This window comes from Cyrtonyx montezumae, unplaced genomic scaffold (genome assembly GCF_038088225.1).
Source record: "Cyrtonyx montezumae isolate F1298 unplaced genomic scaffold, pur_monq_1.0 scaffold_7, whole genome shotgun sequence".
NCBI lineage: Eukaryota > Metazoa > Chordata > Aves > Galliformes > Odontophoridae > Cyrtonyx > Cyrtonyx montezumae.
In genome coordinates, this window is record NW_027072078.1 from 4,289,501 (window position 1) to 4,307,764 (window position 18,264).

The 18,264-nt window shown below is 42.1% G+C and overlaps 1 protein-coding gene across 1 annotated transcript in view; it reads left to right on the forward strand.

The window, feature by feature from the left end:
- The window catches only part of ERBB4 (erb-b2 receptor tyrosine kinase 4), a 474,646-nt gene that overhangs the window by 445,933 nt on the left and 10,449 nt on the right, over positions 1–18,264 (forward strand). The window contains exons 21-25 of the mRNA XM_065751277.1: positions 2,203–2,358; positions 4,892–4,967; positions 6,911–7,057; positions 9,628–9,725; positions 11,562–11,732. Coding sequence (XP_065607349.1) covers positions 2,203–2,358; positions 4,892–4,967; positions 6,911–7,057; positions 9,628–9,725; positions 11,562–11,732 — 648 coding nt within the window. The remainder of the gene's footprint in view (positions 1–2,202; positions 2,359–4,891; positions 4,968–6,910; positions 7,058–9,627; positions 9,726–11,561; positions 11,733–18,264) is intronic.

Consider the following 18,264-nt stretch of genomic DNA (forward strand, 5'->3'; position numbering starts at 1 on the left):
AGATGGAGATGAGTGAGTAGAATAAACAGTGAAATGTCCTTATGTGTTACTCGCTGTGTTTTAGACATGCTTGGAAACGAAGTATGTGAAGAAGGTAAAAGAAGGCTTGATGAAGGGCTGGGTTGTTTAACTCTTTATTTCCCTCACACTCCTTTTGAAGTGTTACTGAGAACTTTGCCCAAGTAAAGACTTGGGAAGTTCTTTCAAGCCTGCAGTGTTCCAGCAGCATTATTGTTCATATTAAAATGTGAGGTATATCCTAAACTAAGTGCAAAGGTGTAAAGCAGCACTTGGAGACGTGTCGTGCTGGGACAGTAAAAGATGCAAAGGACGTGAGACTGGGATGCTGCTGGTATCCACCAACTGCCCTTTGTACTTCTTAGAAACAATGCCTTGGAAGCTCTTTGTGATAACTGCTGTCACAGATGTGTTTTACAGAGCCTCTTTAGTAGCCATTGCTTTTGGATTGCACAGCCTCCTTCTGGTTGGATGCCTCCAGTTGGTAATGGTTTTGCTAAGCACGGCGCCTCTGGTTTTGTGATGTGTTTGTTGTTGTGTGAAGCACAGTTGGTTGACCTCTGAGATTTATTTGTCCTTTCCTAACAGGTTTTAATTTGATGTCAAAATTCGTTACTCTTTCAAAGATTCAGAGATGTAATATTCACTGGCCAAAAGCATTGCCTTGCAATTGGCAGGAGGGTGTTTGCTGCGGCTAGCAGCGCTTTGAAAAACAATTCCATTTGCTCTGTGCCAGAGAGTCCCTGCATTCCCTGTCAAGCCACCTTCATGTTGACTGCAGCAAAGCCCACCGTGTTAAAAATGAAATAATGTTTATGCCAAATGCTCTCCCACACATTTTTAAATCTTTTAGTAGTGTTGGCACTGAAATTTTTCACCTAACTGCCAGAGCAGTTCAGAGCTTCACTTGGTGTTTTTTGTGAAGACGTGACAAATTCTGGCCCACTCACCACGAGCAGTGGCTCGCCCAAGTGCATTGTCCTCCTGGTATCTATCGGGTAGGCACTTCTGGGCTTCTTTCTCTGTTAGGGAATGAACTCTGGCCCATAATGCTGAGTAATCTGGTTACTGTAACGACTGCCTGTGGCTCACTGAATTGTCATCTGTAGTATGAGCTAATATGATCGCTTTGGTATTTGATGACTTTTTTTTTAATTACCATATATATTATAGAGAACTAATATATTAAGAGATACTGTAAGGGTAATTATCAAGTGTATAATTTCATCTGTAGGTTCTTACAATGATGGTTACTGTCATAAATGGCTTTTAATAAAATTACGGGCTTGTAACCCTGCTTGACTATCCTTTACATGTCGTATAATTAGCAAAACCAAGCTGTGGTGTTCATTTCAGCATCAAAAAACTGTCATGTAAACTTTCATACTGACGGTAAATGGTTTGCCTCATCAGAGTTAAGAAAAAAATAGGTTAGGGCTAGGCGGTCTGATTATGTATTACCTTATTTTTAAAGGCAACTGGAAGGGCTTGTTAACAAAAGTACTTGTTACAGAATGTATGTGTTCATTTAAAAAATAATAGCAAACAAACAGAAAAAACACACAGCTATTGACCAAGTGACTGATGTGACACTATGCACAAAATGAGAAGGGAGTGAAAAGGCAAATGAATTGCAGCCTGTGGAATAAGGAACTGTTTTCCTTCTAAACTACTGAGGGTACTGAGAACTTGTGTCCTGCTTAAAGTACTTGGAGATGGATATAAATCCTCTTCTTGAATTGAGGGTAGTTGCTTGGAACTGAGAAGATTTGGGATTGTTTTCCCATCTGGCCAAATTTCATTCAGGCTCTGACTAAGTTGCTTAATCTTTCTGGTCTTTAGATTTCCTGTCTGAAAAACAGGGGCTATAATATTATTTTCTTTGTCTCACCTTTCCAGATTTTAAACTTGCTGGATCAGGGTATTGATGGTTGGGATTTTTTGTGTTGGCTTTTTTGTAGGGCTTGTTTTGTTTTATTTTGTTTTTCTACTTTGGCGAGTGCTGTTAAATGGTTCAAATTGGAAAGAACCTGAGGTTCTCATCTCCTACTCAGAGCAAGGGCAACACTTCTGCCCTTGAGACCTTTTTCTTACTGTGAATAATATTAAGGGAACCTGATCTTACAAGTTGTAAAAATTATGCATGTAAGACTCATTAAGGTTATTCTACTCTTCATCTTTCAGGGAATGATGTACCTGGAAGAGAGAAGACTTGTCCACCGGGACTTGGCAGCCCGCAATGTCTTGGTGAAATCACCAAACCATGTGAAGATCACTGACTTTGGCCTGGCCAGACTTCTGGAAGGGGATGAGAAAGAGTATAATGCTGATGGAGGAAAGGTGAGTGTTTAAATATCTGGAAGTAAGTGTACCATGCTACAGATCTCCTGAAGTTATTTGTTAGGACAGTGTATCTTTATAGGGCTATGTCTCTGTAAGAGCCCTGTCAGTGCCTTAGCAAAGAAAGCCCTGTCTCACCTACAGTAAGCTGTACGTGTGAAAACTTCTCATTTTTCCTTAGTGAGCCTCACCAGGTCCAGAATTAAAATGGCCAGAATAATTTCCTCTCTCAGGTTTAGCTTTGCTCATAAGTTCAATTTTGTGTCCTGTTTTGAAGAATTCTGAAGTCAATTCATTGAGAAAAAAAATCATTTAAATAATCAGGAAGGACATAGACCATGCTTTTATTTGTAGTATATGTGGGTTTGCGTATGCTCAGCAGAGAGCTGCCCCTTCTTTGACTGTGAAAGAGCCTGGCTATGCTATTTCTCACATCTGGGCCCCCAGTACCACACTGAATGCCAGGCCTCTAAATAGCTTGCTTCAGGATAATGTTGAAAGCAGACATTTTATTACTTTTCAGCACACAGCAGAACTTCCATACGGTGCCTTACCCCATTTTTAATGCTTTCAGATTAATGCATTATAAAATCTAGAAGGCTGAAAGTGCATTCTGCTGCCGGCTGCTCCCTCAACATCTTGAAATTCCACATTTCAACCTGTCACAAAATCCCAAGGGGTTCTGCCTCTCCTGTCATTCCTTCTCCTTGAGCGTTCAGTTTGCTTTCTCTCTGTTTGCTATCTGTGTTTTTCTGTGCTGGTTTACGCCCTTGTCTGTGAAAAACAGCTGTTGCCAGTGTGTGCTTCTCTCCTGGATGGACTGCTGTGTTATTTGTGTGGCTGCTGCCCTTGCCTTCTGTTGCATGGATGACATAAGGTGAAGAATTTGAAAGGAGTCACTACTGCTTCGCCATTTCTCTCAGTAAAGAGACCAGTTGGTAGGGGACGTGGAGTTTTTGAAGGCCATTCTTCCCTGATACCTTCAGTTCCCTCATCCCTTCTTCAGTAACCCCTCTGCCTTTCCTCCGTCTCTTGCCTATATCAGTCAGAGAATAACAGAAAAGGAAGTGATCCTTACAAAGCAGTTGTTTCCCTGCAGCTATGAGGTTGGGTCTTAGATTTGCAAGGCCAGTCGTGTGTTGGGAGTTCTGGAGCCGTATTTACACACCACATGACAGTTCACAATTCCAGACAAAGATCCTGTTAATTCCAGAAAAGGTTTGCCATTTAACATTGTGTTGTAAGCATTCTAGAAGAGATTTTAATTTTTCATCCTTAGAGATTTTCAGGGCCATACTGAATAAAGCTCTTGCTCTGATCTCATAGCTGGCCCCGCTTTCAGCCCAAGTTTGAGCTAGTGAGCTCCTGAAGACCATTCCAGGCTGAGTTATCCCCAGTTAACAGTGCAACGTTGCTCCTTAAGTAGTTCCAGGTTGAAACAAGGCTATCATGTTTAATGGAAATTAAAGCAATACACTTCTGCAGGAGGAGGAGGATGAACTGTCTTTGCAAGTATGAAGCCAACCATTAGGAGAGAGCTATTTTTGCTATGACTGTATAGGTTATGTTCATTAGTCAACTTCCTGGAAGGTGTATTTTCATAAGAGTTTGAACGAAGACACATCCTCTGCTTTTACACCCACCATCTGTTCAGATTCGTTGTGCAGCTACATCTCTGCTCAGTTTATTCTGCTATATTTTCCATAGTTCCAAATCAGAAGGGGCCCATACTGGTCCCTGCCAGGTGAGATTCACTTAACTATTTGTCCATTAGAAATTAATGGACTTCAACTCTGCGCCTCCAAAGCCCTGCTTAGGAACAGAAAACACCAGGAATCTCATCATAACACCATCTCCAGAGAAAGAACCCTAATTCCAAACCAAGGTTTGTGTTTGCCTACACTCCTTCTATCAGGAAAGAGAGAAGCATCCCTCAGTGATGATTCACAGCCCGAGGCTATCTTGGGACTTAGACTTGCTTTCTGGAGCAACCGTTCTCACAGCAGTAATGATACAGACAACTGGGAAGGCTGAGTTCTTAATGAATGTCACAAGTTAGAAATCAAGCACAGTAGATCCTCCCTATTGCCTGTTTACACTGATTAGCATTATTATATGGACTGTGAAGTATTCTGGACATCGCATTATTAACTATTCTCAGTAGACAGCAGTCAAAGACTTCTGCCTTCTACTTCATGCCACGCTTCAGGTTTAGGGGGTTCCGATGGAATTGCCCTGGTCCCAACTTCACTTGGGCGTGATGAAAAGCAAGTTGTTCCATTCTGCCCTGATCAGTGAAATGTGGGTGGTATGAAAAGTTCTGCTGGTTCGTTGCATTTCTCATCTCATTATGTTCAGTGAGGCCAAGTCCCATTCAAGCCAACTATTTCCTCTGGCGTTTGGTAATGCTGCTTTTTTTCTAAGCTTGCAGTTGAAAAAGGAAATGGGGAGGAAGCTACTGTCTACATACAGGATTCACCTTATTGTTTTAATATCGTATTTCTAAGGTTACATTTCTCTTATCTTTCCCTAGATGCCAATTAAGTGGATGGCTCTGGAGTGTATACACTACAGGAAATTTACCCATCAGAGTGATGTCTGGAGCTATGGTAAACCTTCACACAGTTTGTTTAAAAATGCTTCTCTTGTAATGTATTAAACCAAGTTGTGTTACTGTGATACCAATGTCCTCTCCTCTTAGAGGGGTTAACTCCAGTGGCTTTTTCTCTTCTTATATTTTATTTTTTTCCTTTCTTATGTGCAACTCTAAACAGCAGTTGTGATTTGTCTCCTGCCTCACTTCTCCACTTGCTGAAATACATTATCGTGACGTCCCTGCTGGGATGACTGCCGTTAGGTCTGGTCTGGTAGAAATTTGGCTGATTATTATGACAGAAGAAGGCTTCTCTCAGCTTAGCCACAGACTCATAAAACTACAGCTGCAGGTCATCGTTTCCAGCAGTCCTTTGAAAATCTTAACTATAAAAGCCATGAATGTCAAAAAATATTTTCAGGCTTATGGGAATTTCTGTACCTAGAGCGTGATAAAAGGGAATTTGTCATAATACAGAGCAAATACAGCAAGAGATAGAAGAGAAAGAGACAGTCTCTCCAAGCTAAGTAAAATAAGTGTGGGTTTAATTTCACAGGTAACTGTGGAATTGGTTAGACAGGTCAGATCATGTGGACTCACACTGAAAATGTCACGTTTGAGAAATGAGATGTTCATTGGATGTTACAAAAGTTGATACCAAGATGAGCCACTATGTCACGTGTGCTGAGCTGTCTGCCTGTTTGTGTTGTGCACCTAATTACTAGTGAAATCATCTGCACCTTTAAGTGGGATGTATCTGGGGCTACACACTCCTATTTGCATTTTCTGTTGCCGTATCATTTTGAAAGAACAAGGTATACAGCTGTATTCATTACTCACTTCTACCTGTGGGTAGCAGCAAAAGACACCGTTTGCAGTGTCTGGGTGCTGCCCTCCTCTACTCAGCTGAGAAAAATAAACGAGAATTCAATCGATCGTGGAAAGGTGCTCTTTCTAGTGAAATTCTGTACACCCGTATCACTTAGGAAAAAGTGTGTTTCCATTTAGGAAATCCATTTTAAGTGCAGGAAGTGCATGATATTTATCATCAGAAAGGACAAAAGCAAAAACAATTGGCATGTTACAATTATAAAATATCAGCAAAGAGGCGTCTGAGGGTCAACTAAATACATGGCTTCATACATAAGGTATTTTTGCCCATTTCTTTTCAGATTGCTATGACAGCTGTCTAAATATGGTTACTGATCTGGAGGCATGTTTTAAATGACCTTTGCAATAAAAATTAGGAAAAAAAACACCAACAACAAAGGAAACCGATGTGGGAGCAGCATTTTCAATATTGAAGATTTTGTTCGATGACAAATTGTTACTTATGATGTATGCTATTTATTTCCAGCTCCGATGCCAAAACAAATCCTATGGCTAGTCAAAAAGAGGATCTAGTGTTGTTCTTTTTTTTTTAAGCACAACACTATTGTAACTCAAATCCAATCCATAACGTGATTTAAGGAAAAATAATAATACAGGTGGCTGTGAATGACTTAGGAGGCAAAGACAGCGACGCAATGCTATTTGGTGCTGTACCTTTGTGGGAAATGGATGTTCTAAGTTAGGGAACATCTACGTTTTTCCCCTTAAAATAATAGAGCACGTCAGCTATTCATTTTCCCTTTTGATATGATAAAAGAGCAAGAAACATTCTTTCATTACTGCATCCATTTGCTTCCCCACCGTCTCTCCATCTTAGACCTTTGTCTTGTGCCTCAAATGTACCATGCTGCTTCTTATGCCAATAAAAATGAGGGAAGGTGCTTTTGTGGATTAATGTGAAGTGCTGGAGCTTGTTAAAGGGCAGACCAGACACAAATATTTTTACAGGCCCTGGTAATGAAGCAGAGATTCCAGTCTAGTACTGAACTGCAGTACTGAGCTGCAAGAAACTGGGAAGCAGTCTGAGTAGCACGACCTCAAATATTAAGTCTCTTTTTCCCCGTCTAGGAGTCACTATCTGGGAACTTATGACCTTTGGTGGAAAGCCATACGATGGGATACCGACTCGAGAGATCCCAGACCTCTTGGAGAAGGGAGAGCGGTTGCCCCAGCCTCCAATCTGCACTATTGATGTTTATATGGTGATGGTGAAATGTAAGTAATTGGAGCTTTTCATAGCTCTGTGTTCAGTGTGAGAGGAATACTGTTTTAGAACATTTGCATGTATAGTCTCTGACAATGCCTGGTAATAGTGCAGGCAGTTTCAAAACAAAAGCTTCCTGAGATACTGTAAATTCTGTTTAAATGCTGTATGCGCATTCTGTGCAATTGCAAGGCACGGATTTAGCCCTGAAGGGTTGAGTTAGCTTCTTATTACTGTCAGATGGTATCTCATATTCTTTCTGTGAAGTCAAAATTGTATCACTGTTATTGTAAACCCTTGTCATTTCCATGACAATTGATTTTGATGTCAGAAAAGATAGTATTAAACATAATTATGGTACACGGATACTCAGCCAGTGAAGTTTGCAAGGAAAAATGCTGGTTCCAAATACTGAGGAAAGAAATCAAGAATGTTTTACTGTTAGTGAAAGGATTGATGATTGCAATAGTAATAATAAAAAGTAAAATTAATATAAGGAACGACACAGAAAGGAGATTTATCATTCTTAGTCCAGGACAATAATTTATGGATATTTGTACTTGAACAGAAAAGGAAAACAGCTTGAGCTCGGTTTCTTCCTACCCTTTTTATCTCCAAGATACCAACACTAGTGACTGTATTCTCCAAGGCTACGCTTCCAATTTAAAAAGAATTAAGGACATCTCTCTGGTGTTTCTGACTTAATTTAAGTGAGATTAACATACAGCTATCTCATCTGTCTTCTATGGACCTTTCTCTATTGCCTTGTACACAAAAAACAGTGAAAGAAAGAAAATAACACCAGCAGAGGTAAATAAGCCTCTTCTGAATACAGTTAGACTCAACAGCTGCCAGCAGTTCATGAAGCTTATAGTGTGAACATCCCATGTAATCCAGGGGTATGCATTTTGGAACACACCAAATTTCATCTTTTCCTTCCCCAACCATTGGTTAAAGTATCGAGCTCTGTACTGCTTAGCTGCTGTGGAAAATTTGACCACATCTGGAGTACAGGTTGGTTTGGTTTGTGATGCACATTGACATTTAAGACAATGAAGATCTAGCTGTATCTTAAAAAGCACTGTTCTCAGGGTGGTTTGATGACTGGGGAATGAAGTGACTCCATAAGGTGCTTTAGCAGGGCACTGTGGAGGAATTTTCACTGTGGCTTAATGTAACTCAGGCTTTGCATACCAAAAATAGGCAAGATGTGAACCTCCAATGCTGCTTGGTGCCTGCGAACCCCCTTGAGAAGTGCAGCAGTGAAAGAGGTATAGAAAAGGATTCGCTTTTTAACATCGGCTTTCCATTAATATCACGTATTGATAAGAGAACAGCTGACATTTGATTGTCTCACATGCTACCCAGAAAAGAGTTGTTAGTAGTGGTCAATAGATCAGTTCTCCTTCATACTCCGTTCCTACACTGAAGGCAATTCTGTGACATTTAAACCAAATATTTAAACCTAGCTTGCTGACTTCAGGGAGGAGCTTAACACACTAGTAGTTTTCTGTTATTTATGAATAAATGTTGCAGAAGCACATGTACCAACCATTAGGAGTCTTAATATTACGTTGGTCACACACAAAAATACTCAAGTTGATAGCATTTTTAGTGAGTACAAGGCGTTTCTCGAGGAACAGAAGAAGTCCTAGCAGACTGACTATTCTGGAAAGTCACAACTAGATGTACAGATTTCGTTCTGTAACGCTTGAGTGGAGTTCTTTGTAAGTTGCATTACCTTTGTTGGGTTTTTTGTTTTTTTTTTTTTGCTTTGGTCACTTCTTCCATTAAAGGCTATGAAGGAGATAAGGCCCGCTTCATTCTGCCTCCCTGGCAAATGAGGACATGCTCTTGGGAAGCTGCTGATAGGATCTTCCATTAGAAAAAGCTGACACTGAGATAAACCAGTTGCCAGTGGTGACTGGTTGTTTTACAGAAAGCACTAGAAGGGATTGAGAATTCGAACGTTCCTGGGAGAATGAAGGACCAAAAAGTTGCCCTTGAGCAATTAAAATAGCATCTAATGCCTCATGTGAGGTCTGTGTTAATGATGCAAGTACAGGAATGCAAAAATTACCTGAAAGGTGGGATGGGAGGTCAGTCATCCTGTGGAGCCGTTGGACCCTCTTTGTAATGTAACAGTAGTTCTGTTTAAGAAAAAAAAATGTGCTTAGTAATAACTTTGTAATAAACCCACTAGGTTCAGGTGAGATCAGGGATTAATCATATTAGAGGTTGGACATATCCGTAATGAAAAAAAACCACAACAGTTGACATCTAAATGGGAAAGGCAAATGCAGAAAATGACAAGGCCTGTTTTGGGATGGGGAACAGGAACTAGAAGCAAGTTAAGAAATCTTTGCAGTGTAGAACACTTGATCTCCTCTGGCCAATTCCAGATAATCTTCATTTTAGAGTTCCACCACTTCCACCTTTCCCTTTTTCCTGGGCTCTTTATCATGTTTTTTCTCAAGGCCAGAATTACCAAGTACATCATTTCACTTCAGACTTGTGCATTTTTAAGAGCTGCTTGCTTTGTCAGTAGCCACTTATTGTCTTTTGTTTGATCTATCCCCAGGCTGGATGATCGATGCTGACAGTCGGCCTAAATTCAAGGAGCTGGCTGCTGAATTTTCTAGAATGGCTCGAGACCCTCAAAGGTACCTGGTCATTCAGGTAAGCAACTCTGTAGCATGAAGTGGAAGAGGGAGGGAAGAATTGTGCCTACCAAACCTGACTATAAAGGGATTTGCTTTTGGACCTCTTAATTTCAGGGTGCTCTTGAAGTTCAAGCAAATGTCATGACTGACTGATGGTGTAAGACTGTTGACAAACCTACCTAGAGTTGTGTATCCCCGGAGTGCTGCCTATACCTGTAGAGATTGTTGTCCTTTCACCCCTACATTCAGTGGAATACTAGAGCTGAGAATCTACTTGTTATGCTTTTTACAACCTAGACCCAAATCTCAGAAAATGAATCTGACTGTTTGATACTGTCACTGGATGGTCCTGGTGTGCAAGCAGTGTAAATGGAAATGTAATTGAAGAAGGACAGCATTGAAACACCTGAAATCAAAGCAAAGCTTGAAAGTAGTTGGACCAAAGTACTTTTATGCTCTACCTGCTCTGCATCATTGAGTATGGCATGGGGGTAAATCCACCTGGTTATTAGCTTCACACTGAAGTAAGAGTTCCTGGTTGAAGGTTATCCAGGAGTACAGGCTGCTGCTTCCATGCCTCCCAGCTGCTTTTGGGACTAGAGTTAGCCTCACCATACAGCGTTTCACTGCAGTATGTATACATGCTAGCCTGCTCATGGCGTATTATTGCACAGTACAAACACACACTGATCTCCTACAACTTAAATTTATTAGCAAAGTTAAATGTTGGTCTAGAGGAATTGAATATTTCCCACTGCATTAAATGGTACGTCCGGCTGTTACAAGAGACTGTGGAAAAGTTCAGTATGATGACATTACTTCATAAGACATGTTTCCACACTCTAAAAACCTTTTTCTTCCTTCCGTCCCTTGTTTCAACCATATATAGTTTGTTGGATATTTCATCTTAGGCTTATTCTCCAGTGCTTCTTGCAGTCAATACAGCCTGCATACTTCTTGAGCAGAAATCAGGGTATCTCCATGGCACAGGTATCTCTTCCATCTCGACTTCCTCTTCTCCTCAGAGGTTAGCAAGAATGATGAGCTTCCTGTTGAGCTTTTAGACCGGTCTGTGTGCACGCTGTCGCGCAGCCATCATTCCCTGCCATACTGCACATGTAGTATAGTAATTTTTGAGGAATGAGAGGACGCTCTTCATCCATACAGTTAAGTTTAGCATCATTTCTATGGGCTGTTAGGTGCTTAGGGCATGGGCTGCCTTTTCAGATGTTTCATGGCATCAGGCATGGCAGAGCGCAGCCGTGATTTGCCTCCCTAGCTTGTAGGTATTGTTTCAGTAAAAAAAAAACACACACAAAAAAACAGAAAACTAACCACATCTTATCATTGTTGCTATTGTAACGTGGTTTGATTTTTATTGCTTTCAGCTGTGTTTCATTCTGCAGAACTTTTCATATGGACGAGAGGGAAATTTACCCACCCAGGTTCCTGAAAACACAAATGAAAATAAAATAAACATCCAAACACAGCAGTTACCACATTATTTTCTCCAACACGTGCACCAAATAGCTGAGATATTTCACAAAGTACATCAGACCTTGACAGAATTTGGCTCAGAAACTGAGCCTGTATGGGAAGAAGAGAGAAGAAAGAATAAAAGCTCAGTCATGAGAATGACAGAAAAAAAAAGGCTTTGTTTGATTTATGCAGTTATTCCCTATCTGTCATTTTCCATTCCCACTAAAAAAGTCAAAACAAATGATGTGGATGTGATGTTTTAGACCAGGGAAAGAAGCGTGTGTGCTCCCTGCAGCCTGGCTGTCAGGGCAGGAGAAAGGCTGAAGTTCCCTGCTGTGAAATTATGTTTTCCTCTCTCCATCTACCTATTTAGGGGGATGATCGTATGAAGCTCCCCAGCCCAAATGACAGCAAGTTCTTCCAAAACCTTCTTGATGAGGAAGACCTGGAAGACATGATGGATGCTGAAGAGTATCTTGTTCCTCAAGCCTTCAACATCCCTCCTCCCATCTATACTTCCAGGACAAGAATTGATTCCAACAGGGTAAGAGCGAGCTCTGACAGAAAATACTGGCTATTATAAAAGCACAGGTGGAGATATAAGTACTCTAATCAAACACAGGCGAGAGTTGCCTTGGGAATTACAAGCTCCCATTGTAAGGAGGCTGACTATAAAAATGTTGTCACTGGGTTCCCTGTTCATTGTACCCCAGTGAATTCTAAATTGATAGCTCAGCCTTGAGAGTGAACAAAGGCTCGACTTGAGCTGCCTGTCCTGAAAGCACAGCTGAGGCTTGTGAAGTCAAGCAGTGTTGTTTCTCAGTCACATCCCAGCCCAGTCAGGAAGTACATAGCTCTCATTCTCCATCCCTGCAATCATTTCGTCAGGGTTGGCACTGATGTACCTGAGGGCAGCTGGAATATATAGATAATGCTGCTTTTGTGTGTTAAGCCAGATTTCAGACCCGGCCCCTTTCCCTGTTTATGTGTGATGCTTTCAGGGCCCTCCTTCACTAGCGTGTGTTTTGGCTGAATGCATCACAGATTTTGGCATGTTGATCTTTGTAACATCCCTGCTAGGCAAGGAAATGCTGTTGATTTGCAGGTATAACTTGAGACACAGGGAGGATTCAGGTGGAATTCACCTCACGTAACTGGAACCATCTTAAATAGAGAAATACAATCTAAGCTTTTCACCTGCACATCCAGTCACTGGTGACTGCTGCCTGCTTTGAACATTTACAGTGGGATAAGTCACTTTCTGGAAGTGTCTCTGCCTATCCACTGCCTGACAGCTCGAGAGCAGTCTCAGACCTGGTGAGGTGTGGTGAAATGAATTCTTTCCTAAATGCCTCGGTGCCATGCAAGCCCTACTGCAGCCAGGACCTGAGTTTACACGTTTCTTGAATTCCTCTTCACTCCTGGGTTCCCTGTCTGCAGCTTTGACCTCAGCCCATTGCTGCTTTCGGCTCTGTCCTATTAACAGATTGAATGCTGCCCATTCTCACAAAATTAAGAAATGGCAAAGTGCATTACTACTGCAGGGACATTGCACAAGCATCAGGTGTACTCAGTAGTTAGGAATGTTCCTCGTTTGGTTGGATTTTTCTCTCCATGCTGCTTTTAGTGGAAAGTGACGTTTTGAAACGCTGCAGTCTCACTGAAATCGTGGCACTTACACCTCGTGGTTTAGAATGCTTCTGGATGTTTCTCCATAGTGTAGATAGTTTCAAATTCACACCCTGGTCTGAACTGATTTACACAGTGTGAGGGCAAAACTTTGAAAACCAGGTCAGTATTCACACTCTGACTCTACACTCATGTTCTTCTGCCTCTCCTGAGTAAAGCATTGCTTTTCTGCAGTAAGGCAGACCAAAAAGCTACCCTTAAATAACATCCCATCTATTCATAAGGAAATTGCTACTGTTCTTAAAGGCAAGGAGACTGGAGAGGTCTTTGGAAGGGGCTGGGTTGTAGTCCTATTGCTAGGATGGATTCACACAGTACTTCTGCTTCACTAGATGTCTGAGAAGGAATGGATGGTGCATGTTTTAGCAGTAAGCAACTTCCCCTTTACTGCAACAAGAGTTTTTAGGGCTGATGCGAACCTGAAATAAGTCAGTTTTTGTCCCAACTGTCTCTGGAGAAGTCCTTTTTCCTTTGCTGCCAGTTCTGAGAAAGAAAAGACATCAGTTACCTTCCAGAGCTGCTCGCTTCCCCCTCTTCTGTAAATCAGTGTAGCTTAGTGTTAGGCAGCAGAGCACTACCAGCACAGGGTAGCCAACGTGCTTGCTGAGATATTCATGGCAGGCAAACCCAGGAGTTCATTATAATGGCGTGAAAATTCAAGCAACTTTCTCACAGCCTTTGCCCAACTTCCAGCCTCACATTGCAATCTGCTTACACACACAATCCTCCTGAAGTCAGCGGAGCCTCACAGAGACCCCACACCTTCATTTTTGCCACACGGAGGGGCTCTATCACATTCTTGATGTGATGTCTCCCCTGCACAGCTGACAATTTCGCATCTTGGTTTGAGACTGTGATCTTGTCCCACTGAAGTCAGTGGGAGCTTTGCTTTGCAATTCAATTTAATGACAGTAGCAGCTCTGTATCCTTCTTTCAGTAACTCCTACCACTGGGAATTTCTCTGTAGCATCATGTGACAATCTAACACTTAAAACTGGAATTACCTTTTGCCAAAAGTTTTCAGTTCTTGAGCTGAGTTTTCTAACCTAACGTTACTGAGAGCAGCTAAGGGACAGAAAGCTCACGCTCAGCTCTGTGTTTTTGCACCACTTCTATCCTTGTAGTGTTTGTCTTTATCGTAGGAGTTTCTTCATAGAGGAGTGATTAAGGCAGAAAGAAGAGATGGGCAAATAAGGTGATGGTGTTGAAAGCCCAGCCGATGTATAACAGCACTTGCTGGTGTCACTGCAGACTGACTGCTGTGCTGTAACAGGATTAACCTCAATTGTTTTGAGGCTTTCCAGAGTCTCAGATTAGCGTAACTCTTGGTTTTATTTGCTAACAGACTTGTGTCTCCTTAATGCCCTGCTAGTGCTGTTATACGGGCAGGCTGTAACACGAGGCTGCTGCAGGGGCTTAGGATTGAACCCGAAGTCCTACAGAATCTTTGCTCTCCTTTTCTTGCTATTCCAGTGAAGATTTGCGTTGATTTAAACAAAAAAAACCCACTTCTGTAAGGCAGTAGACCATACACATGCTGTCCACAGCTCAGAACCAGGAGATGTCAGCTACAAGAACCACACAGAGCTGAGAGGTTCAGTCAGATCTCTCTGCCTGCAGTTGTCTGATTATGTCTTTCTTTACATTTCCTTTAGATAGTTGGCAATTTATGCTTGTTTGGTGTAATGAATGATGATATTGCACAAACTCATTGTGGTACCGCTGCAGCCATAAATGCCAAATGAATCGATACAGCTGAGGTAGTTTGTGTTCTCTGCGTCTGGCAAAATAAATTTTATGGGAAGATTGCCAGGCAGTTTGGTGAAGTAAAACACGCAAGAAACTACACGATCCTCGTGTCATTTCAGAGATGAGAAGCTTGAAAAACACTGCGTTTCCCATCTGAGTTGTTCAGATTGTCGTTGTAGTGAAGAAGGAGCGGGTTATGCGGTGGTTGGGTGTTGTGCTCCTCCTCTGATGGCTGCAGTAGAACAGTGAGGCTGTGAGCCTCCTCACACTCAGGCTTTGAGGGCCTGAGAAGGGACCTTTTGCTTTCTAGGAAAGGTGCTGAAGTTTTTCTAGGGCGATCTGGGTTGTAAATTGAGTTCTTCGTGGCATCTGAAGTCCTCAGTTGCAGTTTTGGCTCTGGCTTTTTCCAGCTTTTATTTTCTGTGGTCTAGAGATATTCTAGAAATACAGAGTTTCAGAAGCTCTGTGCTTCTGAGAGATAAGCTGAATCCTCGGCAGCGTTTCCATGAGCACAGTACCCAGCTAGTGCTTGAGTGTCCTACATTCACAGCCATTAGATGATTCATTCAGGTATTTGTAACAAGTAGTGCCCTGTGTGCACAGAGATAATACTAATACAGAAAGTGCTCTCTGTACCCCATGGTGCTTTTTGCTCTAAATTCTTGGCTAATTCCTACTGAAAACTGTGCTGTTTGTTACTCACCAATGCCTTCTCTGTAATTTCATCCCGTACGCTATGTATCGTGGAATGCCTGCCAACCCAGCAATTAAATACCAAGCTAACTTTTCGGGATAGGGCTTTAATTAATATGTCCGGGGAGACTGCTCTGCTTGGCTACAGCAGAGCCTGGTGAGCCAGATGCCAGCTGTTAGCTCCCCAGCAGTGCCTGGTGTGCCATCCTGGCACAGCGCTGGGGTGGTGGTGTCTGGCAGCTCGACATCTGTATGTGGCTCTAGATGAAAAACCATTCCACAGAGAAACCAGGTGAGAAGTTACCTTTATGATGAATTCGATCTGGTTTCTACATTTGAAAAGCAGCCATTTTCAAACTGCAGGATTGCAGAGGAGAAGGCATTTCACATCTTTCCTTCCAAACCTCGTCTTGGACATAGGGACTGTTCACCCAGTGAGGTGGCTGCAAGTATTGAAGTGACAGTAATTAGGCTGTGAAGAAACAGGGCTGAATTTCTTGGGTACAGTGCTCCAGTGGTAGATCAGATCTTTTTCTGTAAGAAAAAGCTGTTCGTTGTCCCTTACCCAAGCTCTGGAATGAGCTCTTTCTGCAGCCATGTCCTGGCCATGTGGGGCCAGCAATAGAACTACCTCGCCCCAAAGTAAATGGATAATCTGTGTGAAGAGAGACCAGAGCTAGGTGGGGGCACACAAGCATTTTGTCTGGCCTGCTGGCATGCAGTCAGTACTCATGTCTCCTAATTTCTGTGCAGAAATGCAGCTTGAGGTGCAGTTTGTCTTTTCAAAAGATTGTCTTGATCGTATCATTTGGGGTGGAAATACATCACAGATTTTTTCTAATCACTGGGCACTTAGCACTGACTCTTCAGCAGGGTTTGGGTCCTGTTGCTGTCCACCACACACTGTTCTTGTGTTAGATTAAGGAGCCTACAGCTGTTATAAATCTCTTCCACCTAAGGGGCTGGGTAGGATAGCACCATTTGAACGTGTTTGTTGTTAAGGCACAGCAGCCTTGGTGTCTGTCTCCTTTGAATTAGGTTTATTGGTGGCGTTTGCCATCCCACTGCTTCTGCAGTATCTTCCCAAAAGTAAAAACTACATCTTTCCTTAGACGTGATACTTCTCACCACAGTGTCAGGTTGGTTTTTCGTGTTCCTTCTTCCCTTTTTATTCAATTTCTTTAGTTCCTTCTCCTTAAAATCAAAAGGTCATAAAAACCTTTCTGAAAACGCTAGCAATCTGCCTAGCCTTTCTGCAAGTCCTTATGCAAGTGTCACAATGAACTCTCCAGCACCAGAACCCATCATGGCCTTGTAAATAAACTTGATACTATATCAAAGGGTTTCAGAGCATTTCAGAAAGTTACGTTGACACAGTCTCTACTTCAGCTCTCTTGCTTCTTGAAAAACCACTTGGTCTATGAGGAATATTCATACTGTGCATAAATCCACCCTGTATCAGTAAGTACTACATGTTGTGTATTTTCATAGTAATATCTGTTTAGCAGCATATGAGACAGGGCAGTTGCTGCCATCAGATCTCCAAAGTAATTCTGTGAGTCTCACCAAGCCGTCTTTGAAGATCTCGTATTCCCACTTTCTGCTTCCTGAGGTTCTAATTGATGTCCTGGTGGTGGGAGGTTCCTCTCTGTTCTGCTCCACCGTTCATATTACAGAGCTCTTGTTGGCTGTTAGTGTTCTGCTGGTGTTTAGTCAAGCATCCCAAATGTTTCGCCTACTCGGTGCTCAGAAGGGCTATATAAAGTGTGTATACCTGCTTCTAGTTTGTGTTGAAAAAAGAGGAACCTCCAGGTTGTTTTTGTCCACAAAGAGCAGGACTAGAACTGGAGCAGCACTGGTCAGCCTAATTTCATTGCTCAGAGTGAGTGAAGGAGAAATAAACTCGCAAAAGTATGTGGTGAAATACAGCAGATAAAAAAAATATATTCTAGTGTTAATATTTTACATGGAAAGGGATAGCTTTTCACAAAATGTGTATATTTAGAATATGAGTATTTAAATACCTTTTTAAAGTGTACTAAGTCTGCCAGGGGGAAAAAGAAGAAAATTCATATGTAAGTCTCAAAGAGAATACATGATGCCTGGCTCTTCACAGAGAAATCTTTGAAAGTGCTTTATGGCAATTAATGTCTTGCTTTGCAGCCAGGCCAGCTGAAATCAGTGCTGGTTCTCAAGGACTCAGCCCTTTTCAGCCTGAATAGATTATCAAGACCAGCTTCTTAGATTTCCTCATGGTTTTCCAGGTCAAGTGCCTTAACATGGGGTTTTTTAAGCACGTTGGCCGCTTCGTGTCAAACTCGGACTCCTGGATGCAGGCATGGAGTCTGAAAGTGCTGAGTGGCATTTGGGGTTGAAGGTACCCTCTCTGCCAGTGTAGTACTCTCAGGAGGCCCACAAGTGAACACTTGGAGGAATTGGTGCAAGAGATGGTAGCTGTCTGCTGCTTTGGACCTCGATGAATGGCATGTAAATGCACTGAGCTCTGGGTAGAAACTGGTTTAAAAACAGGCAGCATCTGCTTAAGCCATGAATAGCTGCTGGCTGCATTAACAGCCGAGAGAGCTTGCAGCTGATCCATTTTCTTCCCCACAAAGGAAAAAGTCAATAGATACAAAGAGAATAAGTAATAAATATTTCTACACTGCACTGATGAGGCATTCTTGGGAAAAAGCAAGCTAAACAACTCTGCATAATTCAGTAGTTGGAAGAAATGGACTAAAAGTCAGGAAATAATTATGAGCTGGGAGAAAACGTTCCTTTAGTGATGAGCTTGGAACAGAAACTGTTTCAGAGGGGCACTGGGTGGGAGCGCTGGGAGCAGCGGCTGTGCGAGGGCACGGGGCATCCTGAACATACCTTTAGTGGGGACAAAATGCCAGCACAGCCTGAAATGCCTTCCGTTAGCCAGAGCTCAGGGCCTGCCT